The sequence below is a fragment of the Syngnathus leptorhynchus genome, chromosome 21 (genome assembly GCF_054491065.1).
Source record: "Syngnathus leptorhynchus isolate UIUO chromosome 21, UIUO_Slep, whole genome shotgun sequence".
In the NCBI taxonomy this organism is placed as follows: domain Eukaryota; kingdom Metazoa; phylum Chordata; class Actinopteri; order Syngnathiformes; family Syngnathidae; genus Syngnathus; species Syngnathus leptorhynchus.
Genome location: NC_141215.1, coordinates 6,291,488 through 6,307,268, shown reverse-complemented (window position 1 = coordinate 6,307,268; position 15,781 = coordinate 6,291,488). Strand labels below are relative to the sequence as shown.

General features: G+C 52.4%; 2 protein-coding genes across 3 annotated transcripts; both read left to right on the top strand.

Moving 5' to 3' along the window:
• Positions 1-12: 12 nt before the first annotated feature.
• LOC147040404 (uncharacterized) lies at positions 13-4,893 on the top strand. Its single transcript, XM_085902633.1, has 8 exons — positions 13-401; positions 1,179-1,381; positions 1,471-1,572; positions 1,642-1,737; positions 1,818-1,928; positions 2,000-2,123; positions 2,201-3,738; positions 3,895-4,893. Exons 1-8 carry the CDS (start codon positions 374-376, stop codon positions 4,891-4,893), a joined length of 3,201 nt encoding a protein of 1,066 aa, XP_085758759.1. The 5' UTR covers positions 13-373.
• Positions 4,894-5,447: 554 nt separating this feature from the next.
• On the top strand, positions 5,448-15,462 carry igf1 (insulin-like growth factor 1). 2 transcript variants are annotated; one of them, XM_085902647.1, is made up of 5 exons: positions 5,448-5,582; positions 8,697-8,859; positions 12,876-13,138; positions 13,206-13,247; positions 13,603-15,462. In XM_085902647.1, the coding sequence occupies exons 2-5, from the start codon at positions 8,703-8,705 to the stop codon at positions 13,660-13,662; spliced, it is 522 nt and encodes a 173-aa protein (XP_085758773.1). In that variant the 5' UTR covers positions 5,448-5,582; positions 8,697-8,702; the 3' UTR covers positions 13,663-15,462. The 2 variants fall into 2 exon arrangements, with proteins under 2 accessions (XP_085758773.1, XP_085758774.1); XM_085902648.1 differs by lacking the exon at positions 5,448-5,582 and adding an exon at positions 7,499-8,088.
• The last annotated feature ends 319 nt before the right edge of the window (positions 15,463-15,781 follow it).

The following is a 15,781-nucleotide window of genomic DNA, read 5'->3' as shown; positions in this document are numbered from 1 at the left end:
CCAAATGGTCTGTAGTAGGCGATGTTCGTTCACTTCACCAAGCAAAGAAGAACCGCCCCGCTTCCTTTTTCCCCACTTAGAGAGGGGGAGAAAGTTTGCGAATGTTCCGCATTGTGGAGCTTTTATTCCCTTGCAAACGCGAGAATACTCAACCAAATTCAACGTTATCATGTTGAGAGACAACTGACTGAAGACGATAGAAATCCTCTTAAAGGACGACGACGCCTGCGCAGTCGGGAGAGAAAATCGAGCCGCCTTTTCCTTCCCCGCCAACTGGCACCGCACCGTAGGGCCGGGCGGACATCGTCTCACAATCGAACCCCGTAGTACTCTTTAGTTTTTTTTTTTTTTTTTTAAAGACCTCCCTAGCAACATGGAAACGTTGCATCGCACCGAACACGGTAAATGGAACAGAAATGAAAAATGTATCACTCCCGGCGAGTTTACGGCGTTTTCTTTTTTTTGCCTTGTGTGCGTCCGATTCGTAACATGGCGTAGCCCGCTGTGAGATGGCGCTGAGCTAACGTAGCCGCTCACTTAGCTGGAAGAAGCTAAGCAACGGCTAGTTATGCTAAGCTAAGTCATCTCATCATATTTTTAAATGTATTCGAACGTCAGCCGGGCCGAATTTGAATAAATCCAGCGACGTCATCTGTTAATTTAGCCACTGTTTAACAACTGATGCTATGTTTGTTTACTTAACCGGAAACTGGATTTTCTGCTATTACTTGCTTCAAAATGACAAGGACAACACCATATTAAAGTCAAAACCTTTGGCACGCACTAGCGACGAGTGTCGTTACACTAAAGCATCAAATCGCGTCAGTTTCACCCCAATTGTTGACGTACAAAAGTGACTTCTATCGTTGTAATTTAAAATTACGACGCAGTTTGTCTGTCCCTGAAGGCAGCAGCAGTTACAGCTTCCTGCTTATTTATTTTACGTTGAAATGAATGTGTTTGAATTAAATTCAACGAGTGGGCAAATAATGTAGTGGGGAAAAAAGTTATGCATGTTTTGTCAGCACATCTGCACAGTTTGAAGAATATTTCTTGATGGTCTGCACACCAGTCCACTGCACAAACGGCAACCCAAATGAAGATAAGCGGTATATAAAAGGGATGGAGGGCTTTAGATGATCGACTTGTAATGAATTGCTTGTATGATGTGTGTCCAGATTCTCCTCTCCTGCTGCCCTCCCTGCGCCTCTTCATCCCGCCTCTGCGCCTGGTGTCGGCCGCCATGTGGCAGGTTGTGCAGCGCGGCGACGTGCGGGACTACGGCGCGGTGGAGGAGTTTGTCAGCGCAGTCACCGACATTTTACCCGAGCTGTTGAATCCCGACCAGAAGGCGCAGTTGCTGCTGGGTCTCCGGGCACGGGTAAGCTAGAGGAAAGATGAAATTTGAGTGAGCGCTGAGCATCGGATAGGCAGCCGGGAAACTAATGTCTACTTGGTTGCGTGTTTCAGGTGGTTGTGGATTTGTGTCGGTCCGAGGAGAATCCCGAGAGGGAAACCGTTGAGGTGCATTTAGAACGAATCAAAGGCCTCATATCCGCATGGGCATCTCAGGTCAGTGTCTTCAATTCAGATCCAATGAGCTTTTATTGTCCACTTGAACCACCCATGTTTGTCTTCCAGCCGTGCTTTGCCGAGGTTCAGTTCGCCAAATCCAACTTTGTGGATCAGATCGAGCTACTCCTGAAAGACCCCGAAGAGCGGGACAAGTTTTTTCAGGTTTTTTTTTTTTTTTTTTTGGATTGCTGTCAAAATGATCTTTTTGTGGCCTAATTTCAAAACAATCCATCCTTTTCCAGGAGGCGTTTCCAACTGCCTTTGGGGCCGAATATGACAGCGCCCTGCAAGTGCTCATGTTGGACTTCCTCTCCAGGCTGGAGAAGCTTCTACCCGTGCCGGACCTCCAGCAGGTACCAGAACCACAGCCAAATGACATGATTATATGATACGGTGGTGGGATTATTATGCGTGTCCTCTCCAGACGGCCGCCATGTTGAGCAATGTCCCGGAGGCCCTGAACGAGTGCGTCCACTCGGTTCCCGACCCGCTTCACTTGAAGGCGGCGCTCTTGCACCACTCTGCGCTCGGACACTTTGATTTAACCGGTGAGGCTCCTCGGTGGAGACCATCGCCTCGAGAAAAGTTGACAGTTTTGGACGTTTGCCTCTGTTCTCCCGACCAGACGACTCTCAGAGCATCCTGTCCTCCTTCGGGAACTGCATCCTGTCCTCGCTGTCCCTCCCGCAGCTGGAGAAGGTGCTCATCGACGCCGAGCACATCCAGCTGCGGGCGCCCGCCGAGCAGATGGCGGGATGCGTCACCGTGCAGGTGGAGGGCGAGACGGTCACGCTCTTGGACTACATCCACATTGAGGAGGCGCCTGGCTTGATGGAGCCCGCCCCTCAGGAGGATGAAGAACAAGACAAAGAGGAGGAGGGCGAGGAAGCGGACGACGACGACGCTTCGTTGAAGCCGGCGGCGTTCCAACCGCTCAAGCAGAGCAAGCGTCTGCAGCTGAAGAGACAAGCGGCCCGGGCGGAGAAAGACGACCGCGGCGGCGACGACAGATCGGCCAAGCATCAGAGGAAGAAGCACCCCAACAACAAGACCTGCCCCGTGTGCGGCAAGAGCTTCCTGCGCGCCGCCGCCATGAGGCGGCACCAGGAGACGCACTCAGAGAACCGCGAGCTCAAGTACAAGTGCGAGCGCTGCGACAAGCGCTTCCGCGACCAGTACGACATGAAGCGCCACAACATGCGCGTCCACGAGCGAGACCAGGACGACGACGACGCAGAGGACGAGGCGGCGCCGGCCGAGCCCGAGTCTCCGGAGACGCCCGGTGATAAAAACTGCGCCCTCTGCGGCAAGTACATTGCGCGCAAGGTGGACATGGAGCGCCACATGACGTCGCACTCGGAAGACCGGCCGCACGAGTGCTCCTTTTGCGACAAGAGGTTCAAGACCCACTACGTCCTCAAGCGACACCAGAAGGAGTTCTGCAAGAGTCAAGGACTCAAGAGTCGCGACGAGCAGAGCCCGGAGCCGCGGCCGGCCGCGTCCGCCGAGGGCAAAGTCTGCCCCATCTGCAGCCGCACGCTGCCGTGCAGCGCCGACATGGACAAGCACCTGCGCTCGCACACCGAGGAGCGCCCTTTCATCTGCGTGGGCTGCGACAAGGGCTTCAAGTACCGCGACACGCTCAAGAAGCACCAGATCATCCACGGCCACGAGGGCGTCCGCGAGGAGGCCAGCAAAAGCACCGAGGAGATCCTGGCCCAAGCCGAGAAAAACCCGGAGAGCGACGCCCCCGAGGCGCCCCGCGGCAAAGCCCCCAAAGCCTGCCCGGTGTGCGCCGGCTCCTTCGACAACGTCAAGACGCTGAACCGCCACATCCAGAGCCACACGCAGGAGCGGCCCTTCCACTGCGTGCACTGCAAGAGGCGCTTCAAGCACCTGCACGGCCTCAAGCGCCACCAGATCTACGCCATCTGCCACAAGAAGACCACCCGCTGCCCCTGGAAGAAGGAGGCCAAGGCCGGGCCCAGCCACGGCGACGGCCAGCAGCTCCAGATCCCCGTCTGGTGCTCCAACTGCGGCAAGCACTTTGAGCTCCTGTCGGCGCTCAAGGAGCACCAGGAGAAGGTGTGCAAGGCGGACCTGCGCGACGTCATGACCTGCGGCGCCTGCGGCAAGGAGTTCAAGAGCCTCACCATGCTCAAGGTGTAGTATGGCCGCGCTTTGGCTTTTGGTACCCGCACGTAACTTAACGACGGATTGAAACGGTCCGCGAGCTGGACGTATTTGCGAGCCAGCCGGCCGGCGGGTCTCCCTTTCTTTCTTTCTTTCTCCCAAGTAGCCCGTCTGTTGTGACGACAGGTGCACCAGAGGATCCACGACCCGCTGTACTGCAAGGAGTGCGGCAAGATCCTGGCCAGCCAGGCGGCCTTCGAGCGCCACCTGCTGATGCACCGGCCCATGGCCTGCACCATGTGCGACAAGAGCTTCACGCTGATGCGCCGGCTGCGCGAGCACTACGAGAAGCAGCACGCCTTCAGCGGGCCCTACCCGTGCTCGCAGTGCGACAAGAGCTTCTCGCAGCTCTCCTACCTGGCCGTCCACCAGCGCATCCACAAGGGCGAGTTCCCCTTCGCCTGCGACTCGTGCCCCGCCCGCTTCCGCTCCTCCAACTGCCTGACGGTGCACCAGCGCAAGCACACGGGCGAGCGGCCCTTCCTGTGCTGGCAGTGCGGCAAGTGCTACCGCTCGGCCTCGGAGCTCACCGTGCACATGGGCACGCACTCGGAGGCGCGGCCGTGGGCCTGCGCCCAGTGCCCGGCCGCCTACCGCACCAAGCAGCAGCTGGGCAACCACGTGGCCCAGGTGCACGTGGGCGTGCGCTACCCCTGCGCCAGCTGCGGCAAGCAGTTCATGAAGGAGACCTCGCTCAAGCGCCACGAGCTCATCCACACGGGCGAGCGGCCCTACCAGTGCACCGTGTGCGGCAAGACCTTCCTCACCGCCAACGAGCTGCGGCTGCACACCCGCTACCACACGGGCGAGCGGCCCTACAAGTGCGACGTGTGCGGCAAGGCCTTCATCCAGTCGGGCTACCTCAAGTCGCACGTGCGCATCCACACGGGCGAGAAGCCCTTCAAGTGCGACGTGTGCGGCAAGGCCTTCCGCATGTCCTACCACATGAAGAAGCACCGGCGCACGCACGCCACCAAGGCGGCCAAGACGGCCAAGGTCAAGACCTACGCTTGCGACCGCTGCGACCTGGCCTTCCTTCACAAGAAGGCGCTGTGGGAGCACGCCGCCGCGCACCCCGTCAAGGTGGAGCAACCCTTCGCCCAAGTCAGGATCGACTTCCAGTGACCAAAGACCCAATACATCACGCTTCGCTCGTTTTCAAGCTGTCATGTTTTAAATAAACAAACAAACAAACAAACGCCGGATGTACGCTACTCTACTCATGTTTTCTTTTCTTTGGCCCTGTTGGGAATTCTCTTTGAAGGTAAGAACCTATACCCTCCCATCTTTCAAATGAAAAAAAATGATGTCTTGCCAAATGTTTCAGTCGTTATGTTTTTGCCTTAGTGCTTGGTAAGAATGAAAAATCATTTGTCAATTGTTCTTCTTACAAAGTCCATCCATCAAGTCATTTGATCTAAAAAGTCACATTCAAATGAAGCCAAAGCATGTTGTGTTCGTTTCATGTCATTACCTACTTTCGCCAATAGGTGTCAGCACAGTAGCGCAAATCAGCACCGAGCAGCCGAACGTCAGGCGATGTCGCCCCCTACTGGAGTCCCGCCACGGTACACGATGCACGCTCCTGCAAAAAATGATGCTCAGCTCGTCCTTTTTGTCCTCATGTCAGTCTTTCTCGGTGTCTTCCAGCTCTGCTTTGACCACAATGACACTTCTCAATTGGCGGCTTCCGATGTGTCGTCTGCAGAAGCGAGAATGACTCTGCGGAGCCTCTCGCTGTCCAGACCCGAGGCTCTGCTGATTTATGCCGGCCTGTAATTGCTTCAGCGTGCGGCTTCCCTGCACACCGCGAGGTATCGCAATACACACACGCACACGGGCCTCATATATATCTGTGTGTGTGTGTGCCAATAAATATTCCATTCTTTCACATAGCCTTGTAAAGCTCACAAAATGGTCACCCGCCAGACTCTAAAACAACTGCATGGCATATGAGCTCATGTACGCGCATTTCTACACCACTTGCACTTTTTGCCCTTTTGATCTCACAATATTGATTTATGGCCCAAGGCAAGAATATTTGCATAAAAGTGGACTTAAATGAGTACACAGTGTTTCCCCCCATAAAAAAATAATAGCAGTCATTTATAGTATCATACATCAAAGCGCACCATTTACCTTTGATTTTTCTAGAAAGACTTTTTGTGATTTATGGGCCCATCCCTCCATCCATCCATCCATCCAGCGCTTTTCATTTTGTCATGTAAATAACGCTGCCATAGGAACATTCGACAAGCCAGCTTTTATTTACATGCAGTTTTACAATCCCAGCAGCAGGCCAAAAAGCGACATTTACGATCTTTTCGACGCAGGATTTCTGCGGTCAAATAATAAACACTGAGCTTCCCCCCACCCGTCCCCCGCCTCCTAGTGTCGGAATCCGGCGTGACGCACTATGTCACACGTCCGACAAGTGCGCTGCAAAATTGCTTTTGATTGTCAGCAGGCCCGCTGGAAACCGCGGCGACCCTCGCATGTTACCGCGGAAACGATAAAACATGCGCCCCTCCGCTTGGCTTCATTTCTTCCATATGAACGTCCGACAAGCGGAAAGTTCACCACTTTCAAATCCTCCCGTGAGGATGGAGAACACATTAGAATTATTGCTGCACGCTTCTCAATTTTAGGAAATACAAACATTTCAGTATTCAAATTTCTCCCTTTTTTTGGGGGGGGGGGGGGGGGGGAGACAAGATTTCATTGTCGGAAGCGTCACAGTTAATCTGGAGAGCGGAGGATTAATGGCTTTCCTTATCAAGCATCCTCATGTGACCCTGCTTGCGCGCACGGACATGCTAACTGGCACTTTGGATCGTAGCACTCAATAGATCCACTCAAAATAATCCACCCCAAAAATAAATCAATAACAATCCGCTGCAGTTGCCTTGACTGCCAGCTGCTTTAGAGTATTTTGACCCACATTGTGTTGCTTTGACATTTCTTTTGGGACCCCAAAAAGTTTGTTAGCGGCTTACCGACAGGAAAGCGTAGGTTAGTATCGCACACACACACAAAAAAAAAAAATGCTTTAAATAAACGTGAGTTGAGTTCGAAGCAGTGCAATGCTGCCATCAACTGGCGGCTGTTCGTCATTACAATTGACGTCTGAATTTAACCCACTTAAAAACATACATGACAAATGTGTTTATAGACGTCCAGAGGTAGTAAATTGTTGGGTTATAAATTGTTAGTTTTGTATGAGTGCCTCCTTGCACCAAAGGAAAAAAAATAGAAATGAACCCATCGACCCAAAAATAATCCACACCGTGTCAAAAATCCAAACCCAACGCGTCACTCACCACCAACAGGGCAACAGGGTCATACCGTGATCCCAAATCAGCTTTCGGCGTCATCGCCACCATCATCATCATCACCATCTTCGTCATCGCGCTCCTGCGCATGCGCTTTGACCCACTTCCCCTTAGCGTGTCTTGGCTTCCCTGGTGGCCGATGCAAGCCGGGAGGGCCGCATGCACGCTCGGCTGTCCTGCTTTGAGATTGGCTCTCGTCGTGCCAGCGCGCCCTCCCACCCTCCTCTTAAGCCCTGCGTGTACTGTCATTACTCAGTGGCGCCCCCTGCCCCCCCACCCCATCTCTTCCTTGCAACATGTGTCAAGTTGCAAGGTGAAACCGACCCGAGATCAGCTATCATGTGCTGGAATGACACTCGTTCAATTGCATAGGGGGGGGGGGGGGGGGGGAAACTGCCAGTTTGCATTCACTAGTCAGCAGTGAACCGTTGACCAAAGAAACTCGCAGCAGCGATTCAAGCCTCTTCTAAGAAGCAGAGAGAGAGAGAAAAAAAAAGAACTGAGCGAGAGAGAAAAAAAAAAGAAAAAAGAATGACGTGATTTGAGCGCGTGCCCAAAAATCCTTAATGAATAACTTCGGAGGAGCGCGAGCTGGGTTGAAGGCTGGCCCAGCTGTCTCCTGCTCCACATGTCTTTGCAGTGTATGTAATGTTAGATAAATGTGAGGGATTTTCTCGCTAAATCCGTCTCCTGTTCGCTAAATCTCACTTCTCTCCAAAACGAGCGTGCGCAATGGAACAAAAGTGGGAACGTTGAGATGTGACATTGGCCCCCGGCCGGCACGCGCATCTCGTCCGCTTTTTTTCTGCCCCGTTCGTTCTTCTTCTTTTCTTTTTTTTTTCGTCTTTTCTCTGTTTTTTTAATGACTTGAAACAAGTTGATTCCTCGTCGGCTTTTTTTTTTTTTTTTTTTTTGGTGCTTGTGGAGACCCGCGGGGATGTCCTGCGCTCTTTCCTCCCCCTGTTGGCATTTATGGGACGTCCTCAAGGTAACTTGTACCTGCTCCGCGCGCACACTTTTCATGTTCTTTTCATGATGTGCTTTTATTTTCAGCACATGACATGCGCGCCCGCCGTAAGTTTATTCCCTCGCATGCAACATTCGCCTGCATTTCTTGTCTGCCGTCTTTTTGTTTTGTGCTCCTTTTCGCGTTTTGTTTTGTTTTTCCCCTTCGCCCAAATTGCACGCTTTAGCGGAGCTTTCTTTCCCTCCGTGGACGTGATGATTGTTCACGAATGCGGCTTCCGTTTGCGAGCACTCTGGAGGTGTTTATGACGTTTGATTGCACTCGCGGGGCCGGTTTTTTTCCCCTCCTCGGCGGAGGTGCGCATCTGTCAGTGCTCGCAGCGGTTCTCGCGCGTCATTTAGCGAGACAAGATAGCAGTTGTTGTTTTTTTGCTGCACATTCAAGCCGGTTTTTTTGGGTTTATTTTTGAAGGGGGAACGTGTTTAAACTCTTGAACTCAATCTCAAGTATTTCTCCGGTTCAATGTTTTTTTTGCGGACATGAAAGTCTGGCTCCCATGCAAAAGCGGATTGCGGGAGTGCGTGTGCTGTTCGCGCCTCTGACTTTGTCTCTCTCTGGATCTCCGGCAGAGTGCGATGTGCTGCTGGATGTCCCGTAGCCACACCCTCTCACTACTGCTGTGCGTCCTCAGCCTGACTCCGGCGGCTTCAGGGGCGCGGCCAGAGACGCTGTGCGGGGCGGAGCTGGTCGACACGCTGCAGTTCGTGTGCGGAGAGAGGGGCTTTTATTTCAGTAAGTGCACCCCGCATGCATGCGCGCGCACGCTGCCTTCTTATTTTTTATTCATGACTGAGCTCATCAATAAAAAAAAAGCAACCGCCTTGACATTCACATCCTTTTCCGGGAGATGCTGGTTCCCGTTCTGTTTTCTCACACCTGCAATGGGCAATCTGGGATCGCGCAAATAATTGAATGAGGCTGCTATATCTAGTGTGCATAGCCACAAATATTCTGATCACGTGGAGTTGAATCGGTGTGACCTTGGTCAAATATTTCACCTCCAGGACCTCGGCTCAAAAGTTTCCAACCTCCGCTTTTGAACTGAATTCACATCATGCATATTCAAGTTAACGTGTACAAAAATGATCTCTATATGTTTCAATATGAATATTTGGTGATATCTTATGATATCGGATATTGAATTTATTGTTTGAGTGCCTCTCTTTAGCGGCCGATGCTAAGCAAGGCGGAGAGACGTGCGAACCGAGCAAACCACAAGTGAGGCTTAAAGCGAGCAGAAGAAAGATGATGGCGGGTGTCAAGTGGCAGCTTTGGCCATCAGGGAAAGTCTTTAAGGCGGAGTCAGGGGGGTCGAAACTTCATGTTTTCCACCCGAGAAGGGGAAAAGAAAAGCAGGAGTTAAATCTCCGCTTGTTCCATTACGGCTGCTTCCTTCCCTACAGTGAAACATGACATTGCCGTTCTTGTTTCTCAATCTTCAACGTGTCCCCCCCCCCCCTCGAGAAAAAAAAAAAAAAGCCCTGCCAACCCCATCTCGCTTATAATCGATGGAGCGGCGTGCCGCTTTGACATCCATTAGTGAGGCTTTGGTCTGGTCCCAAAGCTGCGAGAGATTTTTCCACACAACGTTTGGCAGCTGCCAATTCCAGAAAGACATTTGGGGAGGGGAGGGGGGGGGGTGATCCCTTGCAGCATCTCAAGTGCTTTTCTACTTGAAGCCTTTTTGCCCACTAATTGCTCGCTTTAACCTGAATGATGAAGGATTAGGTGATGAGAGACCGTGGCGATAGTTCCACATCTCCACCTTGTCATGTGTGCTTGAACTCCAGTGGAGGAGTCCATTTGTGGTCTCCAATGGCGTCAGAGTGCACCTTGCTCCTCGCTTGGCGCCACGCGTCCTTCCCGGCGCGCGGCTGCCAGGCACTTTGGATCTGGCCGCAAAGGCTGGGCTGCTGGAGGGGCACCAAGCTTCCGAACGGCAGCGAGCTCTGCCCGTCCAAAACCTTGCTGGCGGCGCCAGATTTCCGCCAGTCACACTTGGCTTTTTTTCTCTCTTCATCATCGCCGTAGCGCACCGCTCCGGTCCAACATACCATGTTCTTGTCCGTCGGACGTGTTTTCCCTTCCTCCTGTGTCCAGGAGATGCAGCGCTACCTTCACTTAAGCCAGCGCTTGATTATGTTGACACATTATCGTGATGGACCGGCGACGGTTCTCCGGGTCTTGAGTAGGTCTGCGCTGGTTACGTCACCAAATGTTGCGTTTTCACTACGAGCGCTTCTCGAAGTGTCGTATTCACGTGGAAGCCTTGAACGGCGGGCGGCCAAGACGCAGCTCCTTAAGCAAGAGCAGACCCTTTTGCGGCGAGCGAGGTGTTTGTCTTTCCCGCGTCGCCTTACGATGGCATTTTTGATTAAAAAAACAAACAAAAAACGGCTCCTCCTGCTGGCCTGGCTCGGTCTCTGCGATCTGGAGAATCCATTTGGGCTGCGTCCAGTTCAGGACCTCCCCTCCCCTCCCTTCCCATCCGCCGTGCTTGTGTTGGCCCGCTGACATTGCGCGCGACCACCGCCGGCCGGCCTCGCCGACAGCGCCGGTCCACCTTCCGCCTTCGGGACGACGCACTTTCTGCCCTGACGGGATTACTAAATACTTAGCTGGGTGGAAACAAACTGCGGTAGCGCAAGAATCCACATCCGTAGTCACTTTTTCCAATTATTGCTCTGACCTAGAAATCCCGAGTCGGCGCGTGTGCAGAGCTTCTGCCGCCGCCGGACCGGCATGGCGGTTCTCGGCTTTTTCCGCCTCGGCTGGAGTCGGAGCTGAAACTTTGGAGTGAGCGCGGGGGGGGGAAAGAAAAGCAAAATGATGCAAAAACTTCCCTAATTGTTTGCGCGCAGATCTGGCACAGCCACACAGGAAATTGGTTGGGGCGGCCGCGGCTATCGCTCCGTTTCTCTACCGATGGAGAATGCGTAAATAGCACGTCACATGCGTGCACGTCACATGCGTGCACGCAAGCGGCGAGGCCTTGGCCCTCAGCGGCGGCTGCGGATTAAGGGGGGATTACGGGATGAGCCAGCGGCCTGCCCGCCGCAAACCTGAATGCACGGCCCAGTGCAAAAGAAAGACCTCCCGTGTCCTCGGCATCTCGAAGACGTCCGCGGGGGGTCCGCTTGGCCGGGACCAAAACATCGGCGAGACCTCATTAGTTTGATGCCGTCACACACCCGGCCGCAAAGACGTGAGCTCCAGCGGGAGATTCTCTCGAGTTGCTTTGTAGCAATGGCCGTCATTTTTTATTTCCAATTTCTGTAAGACGGCCCGGCCTTGGAGCCAGCTCACCTTTTCTCAATCAAGCGGGGCTCTTAAAGTTTTGACACCAAAGCGCCGCCATCTTTACGTCGGAGGGCGGGCGCCGCTCCAAAAGGAACTGATCCACGGGCTCGCGATCGCTCGTAAAGCGTCCACGCCGCCGGCCAGCTCCGACAATCTTTGGGTTATGAGGAACAGCGTGAGCGCACTGTAAAAGTCAAGAACCTTGGTGTGCCCTTCTGGAATGATGGCCCACGGAGAATCCAAGCCGTTGGATGCTTCCGAGAGCGTCGGCCCGGGGCGGAGCCTCCCCTCCGCCGCTATCGTTTGCCGGGCCGGGCCGAGTATTCCCGACAGATGAACTCTGAGAGTAAATCACTTGTTGGAAAGAAGAAAAAAAAAAAGTCGGCAGTCGGCCCACGTTGAAGGGGAAAAAGTGTCAATCCCGATCTGGAGACCTCGACGGCGCCTTGGAAAAAATAACTGCCTGTCGTCGTGCGGCCTTCTGCCTCAAGCGATAGCGGGGCGCGGGCAGATCGGGAAAAAAAACAAAAACCTCTTGTTTGCGCGGGATTACGGACATTATCCGCCAAAGCGTATCAAGCTTTAAAACCCGATTATTATCATCGGCATGATGTTTATTCCCCTCAACCTGCCCGTGCTGATTATCTGACATCTTCCAAGCGATCTGATTTGGCGGCTGTTAATTTGCCAGGCTTTTTCTGCAAGTCACCAGGCGCGCTCCTTACATCGTCTCGCCGTTTGTGCTGTAAAAGGTGTTTTGGCAAAGACGGAATCCCCGTCAGGGAATCTGCCGCCGGGCTAAATAATGCAATCATGTATTTTTAGCTCGGGCGACTCGTCGTCACCTCTTCTAGCCCCGTCGCCGGTCTTTCTTTGAATGAAAGTTCTCCAGATCCACAGCGCGTCGGGTCGGCCCCGGCAAAACCTAATGGACTTTGTCAGCGCCGGTGAGACTGAGAGCCAAGAGCTATTAAGTGTGAGAGGGAAAGGCATTTCCTCCTTGTAAACGCCATCTTAAATTATGATTCTTTCATTTGGTAACGAGGAAAAGGCCATCGGGTCCCGGCTCGCTTCCAGCCAGAAGGGGGATTGCGAACGGGCCGGCCAGGCCGGCCGGGGCTTCCAAAAGACATTCCACCTGTGGACGTGTGCTCACGCGTGGAGCAAAACAAAACAAAAACGGTCTGCTAAAACTTCAAGTGCGCTGTTGACACTCGCCGATTTACGACACGGGAGGCGCACAGACCGTTAAATAGGCGAGGCGGGTCCATTTACACCGACACGTGGAAAGCACGGATCATTAAATATGATGGAATTTTTTTTGGGGGGGGGAACATATGGAGCTGCACAGACAATTACAATGGATGTAAATATCGTTGACATTGAATACTCGACCCCATGGTGGAGCCACGCAGACAAAACGAATTAACGTCTTTGCGTTTGGCCAGGCAAGCCGACGGGCTACGGCCCCAACGCCCGGCGTTCGCGGGGCATCGTGGACGAGTGCTGCTTCCAGAGCTGCGAGCTGCGGCGGCTGGAGATGTACTGCGCTCCCGCAAAGACCGGCAAGGCCGCCCGCTCGGTGCGCGCCCAACGTCACACGGACGCGCCGCGGGCCGCCAAGGCCGCCGGCGGCACCGCCGGACACAAGGCCGACAAGAGCTCGGAGCGACGGGCGCCCGCCCAGACGGATAAGACAAAAATCAAGAAGGTGAGCCGAGAACGCGGCGGGTTCGGGGAGCCGCCCGTCACTTAATCGTGTCTCCTTCTTCCCGCAGAGACCGTTAGCCGCCGCCGGACACGCTCACTCAGCCTTTAAGGTAGGCCACGCTCACGCGATGCCTCCGAAGAGGCCAAGTGTGTGTGTGTGTGTGCGTGCGTGTGCTTCTTTTTCTCAGAAAAACATTAGGAACTAAGTGGTTTTCGTGGTAGAGCGAGTGAGTGGCCCTCCCGCTCCGCTCTGCCACTGCGCATTACGCCTTCCGCATGCCGGCGTATCGAGCCACACCACACGACACGACACGCCAAGGGGAAAGAAACATAGCTAGCATCTCTCTCGGATTATGAAACTGCCACCTTGGATGTTTCCCCCCCTTCCAACGTGTGCCAGGTCGAAGGAGCCATTTTGTTCTGAGCGTTTGGTTAAGTGTGTTTCTCTCTTCGCCCCGCCCACAGGAAGCGCATCCCAAAAACTCAAGTCGAGGTCACGCCGCAGGGCGAAACTACCGAATGTAGGCGAGGGGAGAAGGCCTCGCCCGACCGACCGACCGACCTGACGATGGAGAGGCCGGGCCAGGCCGGGCCAGGCCAGGCCAGGCATCTTTTCATTGTTTTCCACACTGCAGCGCTCCAAATGGTGCAAACGCGACCTAAAAGATGCTAATTTAGCTGCTAGCAGACAAGTCAAAAGAACCATTTCAAATCTTTCCGCCGTTTTAGCGTTTTTTCTTTCTTTGTTTCTGAACAAAAGCCCAAAGACCAAAGTGGCTCATCGACTTTTGGCTCCAGTCTTTGAAGCAAACCTTGACAACGGACCAATCGAGCAGTTCTCAAACTTTTTGGTCCAGGACAAAATACTTTGATGCCATTAACGTTGCAATAGCAAAATCAGATGAATTGAGGGATTATATTCTTACAAGAACAAAGTCGTATTTTTCCACGATGAAGTCAAAATATTAAGAAAAATTCAGCTTCATTTTCATAATATTAAAGTTTTTATTTCGATAAAGATTCATTTATTTTTTTTAAAAACATAGGATAATATTTTTGACAAAAATTGTTGTGGGGGAAAAATCAAACTTTATTTCAGTAATGATGATTTATGTTCAGGGGAGAGACAAAACTACTAAGGCGGAACTAATTAGGCATCTTTTCGAGCAAATGATTTTGTCCAGGCACCTTAGTTTGAGAACCGCTGCGTTCGGGAAAATTGACGGCCACGCTGCACTCGCACCCCCCCCTCCCCCTTCTTGATGTTTCCAAACATAAATAAACACAACTGTATGGAATGCAGGAGCCCAAAGTGAATTATTCTCCTTATACGGTGCTTGTCACAAATGAGTCTCCTCTGGACTCAAAGTGTATTTGGGCGGGTGCAAGCAGACGGCAAAAAAAAAAAAAAAAAGGGAGCAGAAAAGGGGGGGCGGCGGCGTAGAAGGCCGAACGTGAGCAATTTGCCTTGGGTCCGACGCACACACACACACCAACTCATGGCTCCGCCTGCATATAATCCGAAACACGTATGTTATAATCTATGCATTACTATTTCCTATACGAGCAAGTGTCCACTGTATAATGGTGCTACTTTGTGAGCGAGGGGGGGCGTTTCTCTTTTGCACAACCTAGTGGCCGCCCGCGGAATTGTCTTTGTTTATTTGAGCGCTTTGCAGCGAAATCTGCCACTTCAAAAGAGCAGATCGTGCCGCAAATGCAATTTTTTTTCTACTGTTTTTAAATTATTTCTTCCACGCTCCAGAGCCGGAATGCCAAAACATGAACAAATTCCAAATAAAAAAAAAAAAGTACTGTGAAGTGAAACGACATCCCGTTAATGCTATGAGCTAGCCGCTACGCTACGAAGGTTGAACCTAATCGAGGTTGTGTATTTAAAGCGAGGCTACGTAACATTTGGACGTTATTCAACACCAAAAATGTGCCTAGCGTGAAACGGCTAACCTGAACCTAAAGAGCTAACCGGATTCCATTGCTAGCGAACGATGACGTGTTGAATGAACGTGGCGGTTACGTAGTCTCCCTTGAAGTTGAGTTTCACATGTCAGTCAACGGATCTCTGCATGAACTTTTCTGTCATTGGAACGTTTGAAGCACTTTGGGTCGTACAAGCCAAAGACTTTTTTTGAACTTCGAATTTGGCCCTTCATGTTGACAAAGGTCATTGCTAATTGTCCAAGCCCCGACAATGACAAAGACAAGGCCGCGTAATAGTCGCGGCGCACGGTTGCCTTCTGTAGTAAAACGACAACAAACAACAAAAAAACGACAAAAGTGACAAAATTGTTCACCATTCCTGCTGAATAAACCACTTGTCAACATTACAGCGAGTGTACGGAGCCTTTTTGGGACCGGGCCAGCGCGCGGGCCGTTTTACAGCTAGCAAATGACAACGAGCGCGACTTTGCTAGCGGCCCTTTTATTTCCTTTTGGGCTCGGCGATAGCTAGATCGTTATCGATCGCAAACGGTGGCGGATATCGCATTACTGTGCCTCCGGAAGGAAGGAAGAAGGTAGCTAAGGAAGGTAGGAGAGAGTAGAAAGGCAAGACGTGACTTAAGATGGAAAGAGGGCAGTGTGAGAAAGAGAAAGCAGGCAGAAAGGAAGGAAGAAACACGGAAAG

Excerpts from the sequence above, each read along its gene's own strand:
- igf1 (XM_085902648.1), top strand. The coding sequence starts at position 8,038 with ATGTCCTGCGCTCTTTCCTCCCCCTGTTGGCATTTATGGGACGTCCTC. Across the intron at positions 8,089-8,696 it reads ATTTATGGGACGTCCTCAAG|AGTGCGATGTGCTGCTGGAT; the intron begins GTAACTTGTACC and ends GATCTCCGGCAG. Across the intron at positions 8,860-12,875 it reads AGAGAGGGGCTTTTATTTCA|GCAAGCCGACGGGCTACGGC; the intron begins GTAAGTGCACCC and ends GCGTTTGGCCAG.
- LOC147040404 (XM_085902633.1), top strand. The coding sequence starts at position 374 with ATGGAAACGTTGCATCGCACCGAACACG. Across the intron at positions 1,573-1,641 it reads TATCCGCATGGGCATCTCAG|CCGTGCTTTGCCGAGGTTCA; the intron begins GTCAGTGTCTTC and ends TTTGTCTTCCAG. Across the intron at positions 2,124-2,200 it reads CGGACACTTTGATTTAACCG|ACGACTCTCAGAGCATCCTG; the intron begins GTGAGGCTCCTC and ends TCTCCCGACCAG.